We start from the raw sequence: 15,148 nt of genomic DNA on the forward strand, positions 1-15,148 counted from the left end.
TTTTCATTCTTCTTTCTTTAATCTTTTAGAAAGACTAATTTGCAGTACGCAACCTGGTCATCTATACGTCCAACCAAAAAATAGGTCACTCTTCTAAATTTAATATTATATATACAAATAAATAATAGAGGTATTTTTTCGATTTCAATGATCAAGTAGTACTTAAGAGTGGATAAAACCTATACTAATTACAAGGAGACTTATAAGCCCCCCATTTATTTTAGAAATAAAAAATAAATAACTTTTTTATTTTAAGTAAATAACTAAATATTATAATAATATAATTCTAGAATCTAAATATTATTTATTAAAATTATATTTTCTACTTACGTACTAACTTAATTACTAATTTACTTGATAGCTGTCCCATTAACTTACTTTATATTATATTAATAGGTATTCACGATAATTATTATTTTTTACTTTATATTATAATAATTTTAGAATTAACCTTATTTACCACATAAACGAGGTTTTACGTGCAAATGCCAAATTAAAACTTTTCTTAATTAGAACAAGCGTCCAGTATTTAAAGAAAAAAAAAAAAAGAAGACAAACGAGGGTTTTAAATGTAAATAAACACGCAAAAATACAAAAGGAAGCGACGGGAACTAACGTCGGAAAGCGATAGGAGGAGCCGGTCTCCGTTCAAAGTCGATTTCTCCCAACTCTGTTCTTGGCCCCTCGATTTTCCATCGTCGCTGTTATAACTTGTGCACTCCCTTCGGATTCAACCAAAACCCCACGGCAATATATCCCCATCGCTCCCTGGGGAAAGAGAGAAGAAGACAACGTTTGGGTTCGGGAGTTCTAGAAACTCTAATGGGAAGACCCAAATTCCACACGTTGACAGAGGCGAGAGATTCGTGTCCTCTTGTATAGATTTCTTCTTCAAAGGAAGCTTCGGAATCGGACAAGAACCCGCGACCCAGGAGAGATTTCGGCTGCTTCTGTTTCGATTTTTGAGAAGGAAAATTATTTCGTAGAGTTTTCTTTAAGGGCATACGTGGTAAGCCCAGAAAACCCAGAAGGGATTTCGGCTGCATCTTTGAATTTCTGGTGAAAAGGAGGGAGCTTTTCGTGAAATTGGTGTAGATTTCATCGAAGAGGGCATGGAAGGTGGGATCTCTTCATGGCAAGTACTAGCTCTTACTTCGGTTCTGAGTTGGGTTGTAGCTTCGTCCTTCTTTGATCTGACCAGGAGGGTGAGAGCCCTGCTGCAGCCATGGGTTACCCGCCGTGTGCTTGTTGATGCTCCTTTGATCCTCCGATTCCAGGTGAGTTGCATCAAACTTTTCCTCTTTTTTTTTGTTACCCTGACTTTAATCCCATATATTGGCTTATGAAAAAGCTTTGGTATGTTGAATGGTTTTTTATTCTCTCTTCTTTTTCTCCCATTTATTTGTTGCAGAAGAGATGGCAGCGTACGTCCTTAGACAACATGTTCTCTGTGCTGTCTTGTATCGTCTCTGTGCCCTTCTACACAGGATTCCTTCCTTTGCTGTTCTGGGTATGACTCTATTTCATCTGTCTTTTTTGTTATTTTAGGGGAAAATTAATCACGGATATTTGTTATTGGAAATTTATAGAGTGGCCACAGCAAATTAGCCAGACAGATGACTTTGTTGATGGCCTTCTGTGTTTACATAGGGAATTCTATAAAGGTAAATGCTGTGGACTTCTTGCAATCTTTTTTGCTTTTCATTTCAAAAGAAAAATGTTGATGCATTTCCTACTTTGAGACTTTGAGTTTGGTAATATATCGGATTATTGCTTGTGATTGATATAGGATGTGGTATCAGCTCCCAGGCCCAGTTGTCCTCCTGTGAGAAGAGTGACTGCTACTAAAGATGAGAAGGAAAATGCCATGGAGTTTGGATTGCCTTCTTCACATGCTCTCAACACTGTTTGCTTTTCAGGGTATCTTCTTCATACTATTCTTTGCATTTGCCACGGAAGCTTGTCCCTTTTCTACAATAATGTTGAAGAGATTCATGAATAGAAAGATTTGCCAGGAGACAAGTATGACTGGAAGTCATGGGTTGATGCACATTATGATGAAAATTTTGATATATCTGCTGCTTGGCTGATGTTGGTTCTGCTGGTTATGGAATTTGCAGATACTTGTTGCATTATGTTCTGACATATGGACCTCAACCTAATGCCCTTAACATTGCTGCTGGATTTGCTATAGTTTTCTTGCTTGTAATGCTGATTGGCATAGGTGAGTTGCTGCTTTCTTTCATATATGAGTGTGGTGGCAATAGACTACACTTGATGAGGATTTAAAATCTCAAATGTCTTTCCAGAGAACAAAAAGAATCTAGTTTTGGTTCTGGGTTATTATGTTAATTCTTTTGCTTGTGCATATGATGATTTTTTTTCCTCCAACAGGAAGGGTATACCTAGGCATGCATAGCCTGATTGATGTCGTCGCTGGAATTGGCTTTGGGCTTGCTATTCTTGCTTTTTGGCTGGCTGTGGATGGTTATATTGATAACTTTATCATCTCTGGACAGAATGGTATGTTGAACAAAAGACTTCCATTATACTGCCCTTGTTGAATGTTGAACATAAATGCCTTCTCTATGGTGGGAAGGCCGCCTTCTCTCTCAGATTGTGGTTACTCTGTTTTTTCCATTTTGCAGTTACATCCTTCTGGGCATCTCTTTCGTTCCTATTATGTTTTGCATATCCTACACCAGAATTTTCAACCCCAAGCTTTGAGTACCACGCGGCATTTACTGGCGTCGCATTTGGAATAGTAAGCTCAATGTTCTTTTCCTTTAATTATCATTGTAGAAGTAATTTACCTACTATAATGGAAAAGGAAATGCTTTATTTCTAACAAAAGAGGAACTTATTATTACATTATCATGAAACTCACGATTCCTTGCTTGTTGAATTTATTATGACATCATGATGAAACTTGAGTAGTTTCTAGTTTACTGACATGAATGACAAGTATTGCTCTATGAACCGTTGGGAGAGAGGCAAGAGGAAAATGTAATAAATGACAATTTAGTCAATTAAAACAAGGGGCCAGGCATAGCCAAAGGAACTCACTACTCATTTAGTTCTTCCTTTTTCGTAGCAGCGTTGTTTAAGGGAGGACACCTTGTGCCTTATTGAATAGGTCAACTAAAATTACTGTTAACTAGTTTAAATGCACTTCTGTTAGGTTACCACAAAGAATTTTCAAGTTTATGAAACATAATTTATATTGGGAAAAACTATGTACTTAATAGCCTAAATGCACCATTCCCATTTTTTTTTTTTAATTTTGACATTCTATTTGTACTGTGGTTGGTGGTAGATGAAGACAATTTTAAAAACTCTATTAATCTTCCAGGTTAGTGGTGTTCAACAAACATACCTTCTTTTCCACCATGAGGATGTTCCACACATTTTCAGTTCCCAGCTAACTCTTCCAGTTTTTGTTGGAAGGGTACTGGTTGGCATCCCGACAATATTAGCTGTGAAGTTCTGCAGCAAGGCTATTGCAAAATGGTTACTCCCAGTGATGGGCAACACACTGGGCATCCCGATAGTATCTTCATGCTATGTCCCAGCACTCAAGGCATCTGACAGCAGCAAGAATAAGTCTGAGGGTAAGCAGGCAGGGTATCTTCAGAAAGTGCTGATATTTTCTCCTCAGCAGGCATGTGATGTCGACACTGGAATAAGGTTTTTGCAATATGCTGGCCTCGCATGGTCAGTTGTCGACTTCGTTCCGACACTTTTCTCCCATTTAAATTTGTGATAGCTACAAGCTTGATTAATCAGGGATGTCCACCTCTATAGTGTAATCCCATTTAAAGTTTACGCATTCCTCATATGATTGTATACCAAATTGGCGCCAATTTTGTATCGGATATTATCTCTTCAATGTTAGAAATGTTCCTTGAAATCACTACTGCATCTTGCAGGGAATTACTGTTTCTTGCTTGTTTATCGAAGTCCCCAAGAATCTTGTGCCTTTTTGGATGCGGACTTTCTTTATACATTGTGAAATGTAACTTATCAGGTGATTGCAATCTCGATCTCTGTTGACTAGCTGTGATATCTAATAGGGAAATACATATTGGTTCGAGGCTATTTAATAAGTAGTGATTCTCTGAGATATTAGATTATATATCCAATGTAGATAACATCACGGAGTTCTGTTTTTTATTTTATTTATATTGTCAGACAGGAAAGAAGAAAATGTAATTACACCAAATTTGCAGTCTTTGTTAAATATATTTTATCTCCATATGCTTATATCTAAAATTATTTATATAATTATTTGTATTAAATTAGTTTATGTACTTCTAACTAAAGTGAGACTGTTCGATCGTCCATCAACTTAATATAGCTCTATCTGAATTACTAAAATATTCTGTTATATTTATTCGAAAGTACAGAGATTAATTAAAAAAAAAGAAAAGTTGTAGAGGGGTAAGATGATCTTAGACATAAGTACGTTGAGGTAATTTTTTTTTTTTAAATAAAAAACTCGATTTTACATTTCCTTGCTATTGTTCTGTACATGAGTAAAAACTAGATATAGACACTATCTAGGTGGGAAGAACCGACAACTACATTGGCCCAGCTAATCTTGAATATCCAAATGCCTTACTAAAGTCTGGTAGCTGGATCTTGGACATCCAGCTGCCTTACTAAAGTCGGGTAGCTGGATCTTGGACATCCAACTGCCTTACTAAAGTCGGGTAGCTGGATGATGGATATAGTGGAAGGAAGGTAGTCCAGAGAAAGATTATTGTCTCATCTAATATATCCCTTGAGAGTTAACAACTGCCAACCGAAGTAATAAAGAAGTTGGGTGGCTTCTCCAGCCGTGGGAAGCTCGAATTAAGCTCAGCTCGAATATAATTTAGCCGAGCCTGAACAAAATTCTAGGCTCAAAATGCAGATCCTCCGGCTTGCTGAGGCTCGATTCATTTACACCCACAAACATAATGACATCCATGATTTCTGGCTGTCGAAGTATTTTGATATCTTATCCATCCCATACGAACGAATGATAATTTGTGTACGTAGAGGACAAAAGGAGTCATTATTTTGTGTACGTAGAGGACAAAAGTTTTGATATCTCTTATATCTAAGGAAAAAAGTGATGCAAAGAGTATTCGTCTCTTAAACAGGCACAGAACAAGTAAAAGAAACAAAAATTTCGACAGATCGTGTTACTTAACTATTATAAGCGACTATTGTTAGGGGAAGAAAAAATATAAAAAGACGATGTTCAAAAAGAGAATAACCCAGTAGGAAAATACACAGTTCCTTTGGAGATCACTTGAACCTAATAATTAAGCATAAGAACCCCAGATTGTTAAAATCCTCTCTACAGGACGAAAAAAGAGTTATAAAGGATACAAAACAAGGGAATGCAACTGTCCTTGGAAATAATGCAAGCTGCTGCTGATGCTGAATTTACTGGATCATCTGCCTCGACCCCAATGGAAATCGTTCACAGGTTTGCAACTATAAAGTAGATAGATACTCCTTCAGCCAAATCATGTGTTTGGCTAACCATCAAGCACACCAGGTTGTAGTAAGAACGTGAATTGGATGTATAATCTGGAGGAAATATCTGCAATTATAACCACATTCATCAACTAAGCACTTGCAGTGGAAAAAAAGCAATTTGCCTCCTCAACTCTTTCATAGGAAATAATCAGGTGTTCTGCGGGTTACATCAGGTTCGCCTCTCCTTGGCGCAGGCTCAAACTGCAGGTATAAGAGAAACAACATCAAAGGCCATCAAAATATCACCTCACTAATACTCACAAAGCCACAAAACCAGGTTGTAAGAAAAGTCTGGATAATACTTGCTGAGACAAGCCATCATCGATAAAGTTATACTCATATATGGTCGAAGAACTAACAACTCACATCTCTGTTCTCTGGATTTCATACTATCAGTTTATTACCAATAATGGTGAAGGTATTCAGGCCTCTAGGGCATTGTCCAAAACCAAAAAAATAATTTATAATATTCATTGAAGCAATAAGACCCATCTGACCTGAATTGTTAACTCATGGTAACCAAACATTCTAGAGAGAAGCTTAATTTTGAGAGCTTCTCTAATTATGTCCAAACTGAAAAGATGATTCTCTTGTTACATGAAAAGGAGATATTTTTCCAGGTAGTATAGGAACAATCTGTCAAATGATCTTAACAAATCTGTCTTAGTAATGAGTTCAGAAATAATTAACATCATCTGTTATAAGAGTGGCAAATACAAAAGGAGGGACTGTCACCTGGATAAAAGTATGACCCCTGCAGTCGTCTACTTCTAAGATGGAAGCCATATTCCCACATCGGTAGCAATAGTTAGGTGCACTAAATATGGTCACCACCTTTTGCTCCTGTACCATAAAAACCTTAATAAAAGGTGAACTGCTTGATGGTTAATGCACATTCAACAATAAAGGGTAAGCTCAGTAGTTACATGTCCCCAATTATATCCTTCCATGACTAACTGATGAGCTCTCGCGATCAGCTTAAGGTTATTGGTATGGTTGAATTGCTCCGATATATCCTGAAATTGTATTTGAATGAAGAGAATACGAAAAAAATAAAATGGGAAAAAAAGAAAGTAAAGAATCATATACAATACTTGTCCAAAGGTATATCCAGCACCACGGGGAGAAATACCCCAGCCACATCGATCATCTGGATCAGACCAAAGAAGATCACACATAGGCCCCTCATGAGGAACTTCTTGGACGCGATCAAAGCTGCGAATGCTATCAAGGGTCTCGATAGATGGTGATAACCCACCATGAAGGCAAAATATTTCTGATTCAACCTGAAAAGCAAATCAGGAACACAAGTTAAGAATTCCATGATAGAAAGGTCAGGCCGATCCAGAAATGCTTAATTTGAAAATATTTAAACTACGAAAACATTTTGAAACAATTTCACTAACATTATCTAGAGTCAAACAAGGAAAAAGTTCACAAAATAAGCTTTTCTAGACTATTTTTTAACAGTGTAGCTTATACTAACTGTGAGGAAGGATTATGTGGAGATGACATGCATTATTAGCAAGTATATTCCTAATCGCAGATATATAACATGCATTCTAAGTTTCTAACCCAACTAATGCAGAATGGTTGCTGGGATACTGACCATCGACAGGGAAATTATTCTGTTGTACCAGAAATTTGTATATTCAACTTCGAAACATAAATATTACATTATTACTCCAATCACTAGAGGATTCAAACATAGAATTTAAGAAGAGAATTAAATAAAGTATAAAGTATCAAACACATAATAGAAAATGTTCAAGGTACAAACCAATGCCGTCAAAGGGAAATAATCAAAAAGATCTGTAAAGGTCTTCCATACATTTGCATTACCATATCTGCCAACAAACAATGAAAAGAACTGTTAGCAAATTTAAACATTGGTAAGCAAGTTTACAATGCAAAGCATGCCCCTTACATGCGTGCCATCTTGTTAACAGATATGTGGTACATCGAATTTGGTATTGGTGAAAGTATGTGTGGAATGCAAATCAAGAACGATTTGCCGATATAATAATCTCTTAAGAGAGTACCCCGCCCAGCATGCACAAACTATGAATTACTTTAGATTGTAGCATCAACAATTAGTATTGTTATTAAAATACCAAACAACCACAAATTTACATCCAATCATGCATAATTAGTACTTCAGCTTGCTCAATGAATTACCGTTCAAGTATTGAATTAAGACATAAAACAACCAAAAATTGATATCCAATCATGTCGCATTGTCTTGCGGGTTATCAGGGAAGTGAGCTGACCAGCAGCTAATAAGTGCGAACTAGCACTTACTGTGCCGTAGGTTACCATTCATAATCTTCTCTGACTATCAGCATTTGTGGATCATAATTATAGACTAGATAATTGTTTATATGATTTGCTTTAAGCAGTTTGTAGATATCCAATGCGCTTAAGCTACACCTATGTCTACAGTTGCAGTGCTGAATGGAGCAAGTCATGGTCAATCTAAACAATTTCAACATATTTATATTTCATGAAGAAAAGGATAATAAAAAACCATTCCGACAATAACGGCAGGCCAATAGACCAGCTAATCTGCTGTGAAATATGAAATGATCTTAAATTGGCAAAGAAAGTCAGGTTACAAACAGTTGGATAAGCTAGCCAGGTTTATCCAGAGAGATTTCCAATATGGTACCCCTTTGACTCTGTTACTCTGCTAGTACGCATGAATAATATGACATAGATACTTAATTTTTTAACTACCCAGAGTAGCATGAAGAATCAGCAAAAGAACCATCATATCATTACCCAAGAAAATCATCTCCATCTATCCCAATATTAACAACCAGAGAATAACTTATCAGACGAGAAGCACAGGAAGATATATTGCAAAATATGAACAAGGAACTCACTTTCTTAAGCATTCATCATAGAATCCATAAACCTGAGTAATCTGCAATTTGATTTAAAACCATTGTTCAGCTCAGAAGCTACTTGTACAGTGCATATTGAATAATAGAAAAGTGAGAAACAAATATAATAGGAATTATAATATTTTATTCGCGCACACACACATATGAAAGGGAAACATGATAATTTCATTGCCCTAACCCTCTTTGTGGTTAAAATATACAGCACGGAGAAATGTAACCTAGAGTTTAGCAATTGAAAACACAAACTCAGGCTGTATACCTGACGACTCTCATGGTTTCCTCTCAGAATTGTAATTCGCTGAGGATAGCGAACCTTCAAGGCCACCAGAAGCTGTTGAATCAGTCAATAAGTATAATTACAGACGATATTAAGTGACTGAGAGTTGATAATATAAGAAAAGTAACTAGTAGTCCCACTAAACAATAATGTTGCAATCTGCTTTAAGAAAAGTAACTAGTAGTTCCAATGATTTCCAGACTGCTTTTCTCAGGAATATTATCGAATCCACTGCTTTAATAAGTCTAGTAAACATGACCCCATAAATCTAAGAGCCATGTAATCTCAATCTCATAATAATAGTGCTGCCCTCTGTATTGAAATTGAGCTGTGTAACAGTGAAATCTCAAGGCATGTTTAGCTGTCGCTGGTCACACTTGTTTGAGTCATGGGAAAAACATCTTTAGCAATAGGCATCAGGCTGCATCTATCTTGCCCTCCCAAAACTGGTGGCATAAGGATGCCATTTTTGTTGTCTAAAATGATAAAGCATATAAATAACTAATTGACTCTAGTGGATTAAAATTGAAACCTTAAATTTCTCAACTATTAACAGCAAAACTCATCTAGTAAGAATAGCAATGGATAAGGTCCAACTTCAAGCAAAGGTATAGGACAATACATGAACAATGTAAAATGCAGTAGATATTCTCAACTTAGAATCTTAGATTCATTAGATTAACATCTAATAGCATATTCCAGACTTATAGTTAACAACAGTATATGACAGTCTTCAGCAACTTTTTTCTTACCGTGACAGTTTCAACAGAATAATACCCACGATCCACATAATCTCCCATGAATAGGTAGTTTGTATCTGGACACTGAAAATAAGAGAAAGGCAATGAACTATCAAAACTATAGTACATAAGGGCATTTTTCTGTTTGGAATCAAAGGAATAATAACAAGTCAGAAGATCATAGCTTTTTATAGAAAGTTTAAGTCAAGATAACTCATTTACACTACATTCATTTAAGCGATCCAGTGAATGAGTATGAAAAAGAGTACCTTCCCACCAATTCTAAATAATTCTGCTAGATCATGAAACTGACCATGAATATCACCACATATTGTCACAGGGCTTTTCACAGGCTGCAAGAAAGATGAGCACAATAGCTTAGTTTCCTAAAAGAAGAAGAAATATTGCTACCTCAGTACCTAAGAAAGGCGAAATCAAGGATTTTGGTAAACCCAGAGACAAGAAACAAGATTATGCCGATTAGAAGAAAAAAAGGTACCAATTCACCTTTAACTTTAAAGCTGAAAAAGAGGGAGTGATGCAACTTGAATATCATATCCTCTACCTCCATAATTTCATGCTGAACATGCAAAATTCTCATTTAGTATGCCTACCATGCAGTTCAATTAAAAAAACATCTCAGAGAACAGCCAATAGTGATATTTCAGCCCATGGTTATGTTTTGGCATTAATATGTTAGTACTATTTAAATGTCAAATGTTTACCCCTGATATAATCATCGCAATCATTCTCCATGCATGTGATAATTTGACATATGTCATAACATCTGAGTGAGACTACTGAGACAGCTAGGTATTTATAATTCAAGAAGAGAAGAGACTGAAGAATATAGGAAGCTTTATTGCTTCTAATCTAAAGACCACAAACTCTAACAGATTCTAATGCATTATACTTCAATATGCTAAGATAATTTTATAAATAAGCTCTCTTAAATCTTAATAACTCCACTCATAGCTGCCTGGGGCAACATAATAAATCAGTTTGACTTCCTTTGTAGATTAAGGTGCTTGGCCACTATATTCCTCCTCTCATGCTGTTTCAACTGCATCAATTAAAAGTTAATATTGGTTCATTATGTTCAATAATTTCTATCAATGTATGTCACTCTAAAGTCATAAAAAAGTAGGCGCTCGTAAATCAACACCTAGTTCAACTACTTATTTTGGATGAAATTTATTCTTATTATTGTGACAAGCAATGTATAAGCATTGGGCAAGAAGAAATATATCAGTTTATCCAAAGGATCATATAGCAAAAATAATATACAAGAGGTCATATCGAAAGGTCGAGTTTGAAAAAAATGACAAAAAGTATAAGATAACAATAATATCAAGAAGAAATCTAAAGAATTTTAAAGTTTCCAAAACACTTAGAATGGACATAAAAGCTAGGGGTGTAAATGACTCTCAGCTCGGCTTGAAAATGAATAAAATTTAGCTCGGCTTGACTCTATGAATTACTAAGCTGGCTCAGTTTTTAAAATTTTTTACTGTCTATTTAATTCTTAGCTATAATAATATACCTTTTTGAGGGTTGGGTACGTATAAAGATAATTTCTGACTCTTCATTTCCTAATGCAGGACATCCAACCAATTTAAAAAATTAATCTTTTAGATGTGAAATCTAAGATTCGAGCCCATATTATCCTATTTGAGATTAAAGTGCATTACCAGCTGTGCTATAAACATATTATTATAAAATTTTAAACAGACAATATATATTATAATATATTTAAAAAAAAAAATATATATATATATATATATCAAGTCACGCTCAAGCGAGCCGAGTCTAGCTCGCTCAACTCAATTAGTATTTCGAGCTAGAAAACTCAGCTCGGCTCGGTTCATTTGGAGCTCGAGCTGAGCTCTAAATGAGTCAAGCTCATGAACCTCGCTACACAACAACATTATGAAACTAATTAACATTTAAGAATTTTGATTAACCAAAAGAAAAACATCATTCATACATATGTCTTGCTAATGTACTTACTTCTGTTGCTGTGCTTGTGTTTAAAAGCAAACTCTACTCATCAGAGTTGAAAAAAGTACTGGTGGAAAACATGATCCAACTAGCAACATTGGTTCAGATTCTTTTCCAAGCAAACACAGACAATCAAGAAAGGCTGGAACAGAAGTGTATTAAGTAAATAGTAGATTAAAGAAACAAGAAGGCCTCACCTGTACATTGCTTTCTTCCATCAATATCTCTTTTGCTTTCTCACACAACATTCTAACCTGCATGAAGATGTATTAGAAGTTGAAACCTATCAAGCTACATATAAATATGAATAGATGAAACTTGATTTTGATGATTCTGAATGTTGGATCTATTAACTAGCAGTACCAAAACTGGTCCAGATGATCCATGACAATGACATGACACAGCTCCACAGGGAAAAATGTTCTTGTCGAGAAATTGTTCAAAGTAAAGGCTAAGAATCGAATAATCAGTTTAAAGTATACAGTGCATTTTTAGATTTTTCTAAACAATGGTTTCTTCTAGAAGTAATGTTCTCCTGCATCCACCCATTTCCCTTCCCCCCTACTTTCCTTAATCCAAAAGGATGAGGTAATGCATCAGCCGCCAGCCTGAAAATTGCTAGTTGCAGTGGTCAGCAGAGACGCAGAGGAGTATCAGCAAATACAACAAGGCCTGGAGGACTGTCTTTTTGGCTTAACAAAGGTCTATAGCCAGTAACAATAAGTCACAAGGATATTGAGTTATTGACTAGTTGTATTAAATTTTTTGGACTAATTAAAACATTGAATTGAAATCAAAGTTCATGTCTCATCCATGTATATGTACTCCCTACTAGTATAGAACATAAAAAATGACAGGTATATTAAATTAGGTGTCTAAAACCTTGGGCATGTTTCTGGCATCTATTCAAACCACAATAGGCACCTTGCCATTTTTACTTAAAACAAGGGTTATTATGGCATCCTGCAAAATGGAGGGTTCCTCTTCCTGTTTTCAAGGAAGTGCATTTCTTCCTAGATGATGGAAGACGTAAGAGTTGGAAGATAAAACACTTCAATGGGCTAGTTTGCTAGGAGGGATATAATTGGATTGGATTACCTAACTTCGACTCCTTTCGACCAAGAAATCAAATGTTTTGAAATAAAAATGCATGAACATTTTGTACCTTAGTAATCATTGATATTGTCCAACCATACAATAAACTGAACATTTTGTACCTTAGTAATCATTGATATTGTCCAACCATACAATAAACTGACGATATATAGAGGGACCAGTCTTGACATACATACATGGGTTCAAATGGGAAGATTTGACAGTATGCTAGACTAACATGGAAAGAGGGAATGATGACAAGAAGTGCCACATGGGAGAGGTTTGCATGGCTGCCCATTTCTATATAAGAAGGGAGGTTAATGGTCTTAATAATAGGCTAATCTCCTCTTAATATTGTTTAAATTAGTCTCATTATAAGCTAGCTGACTTTATCTTTCTTTAGGACGTAAAAAGGTACTTATGAATGTTGAGCTACAATTATGTATAAATGACTTATACAGACTCAGTTTTTGCCACTACTTAAAGTTCCGAATACAAGACATAGATGACATAATGAATCTTAGCCTTATCTCTGTTGGTGGAACAGACAACCTTAGCAATGTGGCCACGATCCTCAAAAAGAATCTCGCGACCTCAGATCTGTCCCAAATCCTCCATGAATAAGTATAATAACTGTACCCATTCTATCCAAGTCAAAGCAACACTCCCATATGAGAGATCCAGCATATCCATAGCTCAACCATATGACAGCCTCAAAAACCTTACCATTCCACTGCAGGAACCACAATTTCGACCGGATCGCTCGAAAGAAACCATTTTAACCCCACTTTCCGTTTATACCATTCCCGATCCATCAAAGCAGACCACGATTTAAGCCCCCGGACCGACAAAAAAAAGGAAGACACTTGGAACCAACACAAGCGTAGTAGCCAAATCGAACAGAGATCAAACGTAGAGAAACAAAAGGTGTTAAAAAAAGAGAGGGAACCTCTTGCTCGGAGAGCGGCTTGCACTGCATGAGCTGCTCGATCTGCTCGTCGAGGTTGCCATGGGAGCTGGCGGCCGCCGGATCCACACTGCTCATCTTCTTATCCAGCCCGCGAGATGCCCCAAAACCCTAACCCTATAATTTGACTCCCTTCGCCCCTCTCTCTCCACTACTCCGAAGGCGATGAATGGCGAAATAGGAGGAGCAGAGATCGATGGAACGAAGAGGGAAAGAGGGAGAGAGGGAAACCCTCGGGCTCGGCTTCCGTGGCGTCTTTGTATCTTGTGCGAGAGAGATTTGATTTTATCGGATAAAATGAAAAAAATGAGGATCCACGGCGAATGAGCAGAACTCGGGCTGGATGGTTCCCAACAGCGTTCCACAGACTCAGGCCACGTGTCATCAATACAGATGGGAAAAAAAGAATGATTTGCATAGAGTTGCGTATTTTTCTAGACATATTTTCTGGTGCGCGTTGGGTTCGCTAAATTTTAGCGAATATACCAAAATGTATAGTCTAAGTTTTAAACTGTGTGCATCGTTGAACTATTGCTCGTTCAATTTTATCATAATAATACTCCAAATGGTCACACTGACGAATTGTTTCTCTAAAAGCATTTCCAACGCTGACTTTATATTTCGAGTCCAAAAAATGGAGCAAGAGCCCGGTGCACTCCAACACACCGAGCTCTGTATATATTAAAATAATAATATAATATATATTACTATCTTAGCTATTTTAAACTACTTAATATGTCATCTTAGTGTTATTATTTTTTAATAAAAAATATATTGTTAGAAAACTCTCATCGAGATTTTTAAAATAAAGCTAACATTCAATAGTTTCAGAAGTAATTTTAAATTACTAATTTTTTAATTAAACGCATCGAAATTACATTACACGAAATAAACATCGAAATAAGCATTACATGTCATTAACTAAAAATATCAAAATTACATTACATAAAATAAGCAGAAATTAACCAAACATAATAAAAGCAATAGATATTTAATATTCTGGTAAATCATCTCCGTAGCCATCGGTTTCGATTTCGTAGTCACTAGTTTTAGTTCCGTATTTTAATTTTTTATATTTACATTAGTAATAATTTTGAGTAATTATATTTTAGGACACATAATTTATTAGACTCGTATTTGTAAATAATAATAACATTTAAATTTAAATTACCTAAAAAATAATTTAATATTAGACTCCTTTTAAAAGTCTCGATGAGACCTTTTCAATGGTATTATTTTTGTTAAAATTTTATTAGTAAAACTAATTATATACTCAGTTTAACTAACTAAATTATTTAATTAAAAATATAACTAGAATTAAAATTATTGAATATAATAATTATTATATAATTTTGGTATTTTTAAAATGTTGAAATGACAAACGAAGTCGGGCTCCATTTTTATGGCGGGGCTCCAAATTTGGAGCCGCACTACTCCTTGCTCTAAATTTGGAGCCCCACTATTCCTAGCTCTAAATTTGGAGTTAGTTTTAGAATTCCATTGGAGCTCAACCAGGCTCTAAATTTAAAATTTGGAGCCCGGTTGGAGTTGCTCTAAGCTGATCGTATAGTCGAATTATTAATTAATCTGAGCTACTAAGTAAGTCACTAAATTACCAACTAAAATTCTT

General features: G+C 35.7%; 2 protein-coding genes across 4 annotated transcripts; one reads left to right on the forward strand and one right to left on the reverse strand.

Annotated features, from left to right (window-relative positions):
• Nucleotides 1-558: 558 nt before the first annotated feature.
• On the forward strand, nucleotides 559-3,913 carry LOC140785068 (lipid phosphate phosphatase delta). Its single transcript, XM_073132776.1, has 8 exons — nucleotides 559-1,277; nucleotides 1,412-1,510; nucleotides 1,590-1,664; nucleotides 1,790-1,920; nucleotides 2,121-2,224; nucleotides 2,395-2,523; nucleotides 2,649-2,764; nucleotides 3,353-3,913. Exons 1-8 carry the CDS (start codon nucleotides 1,113-1,115, stop codon nucleotides 3,761-3,763), a joined length of 1,230 nt encoding a protein of 409 aa, XP_072988877.1. The 5' UTR covers nucleotides 559-1,112; the 3' UTR covers nucleotides 3,764-3,913.
• A 1,246-nt stretch (nucleotides 3,914-5,159) lies between these two features.
• On the reverse strand, nucleotides 5,160-13,843 carry LOC140784146 (serine/threonine-protein phosphatase PP2A-2 catalytic subunit-like). 3 transcript variants are annotated; one of them, XM_073131374.1, is made up of 12 exons: nucleotides 13,501-13,836; nucleotides 11,654-11,710; nucleotides 9,725-9,808; nucleotides 9,468-9,539; nucleotides 8,698-8,769; nucleotides 8,418-8,458; nucleotides 7,313-7,379; nucleotides 6,627-6,818; nucleotides 6,459-6,548; nucleotides 6,268-6,375; nucleotides 5,664-5,733; nucleotides 5,160-5,583 (listed from the first exon to the last, which is right to left on the reverse strand). In XM_073131374.1, exons 1-11 carry the CDS (start codon nucleotides 13,594-13,596, stop codon nucleotides 5,668-5,670), a joined length of 945 nt encoding a protein of 314 aa, XP_072987475.1. In that variant the 5' UTR covers nucleotides 13,597-13,836; the 3' UTR covers nucleotides 5,160-5,583; nucleotides 5,664-5,667. The 3 variants fall into 3 exon arrangements, with proteins under 3 accessions (XP_072987475.1, XP_072987474.1, XP_072987477.1); XM_073131373.1 differs by having other exon boundaries at nucleotides 5,160-5,733; nucleotides 13,501-13,843; XM_073131376.1 differs by having other exon boundaries at nucleotides 5,160-5,733; nucleotides 13,278-13,817.
• Between the last annotated feature and the right edge of the window lie 1,305 nt (nucleotides 13,844-15,148).

This window comes from Typha latifolia, chromosome 3 (assembly GCF_019914945.1).
Source record: "Typha latifolia isolate L0001 chromosome 3, TyphaL0001v2, whole genome shotgun sequence".
In the NCBI taxonomy this organism is placed as follows: Eukaryota; Viridiplantae; Streptophyta; class Magnoliopsida; order Poales; family Typhaceae; genus Typha; species Typha latifolia.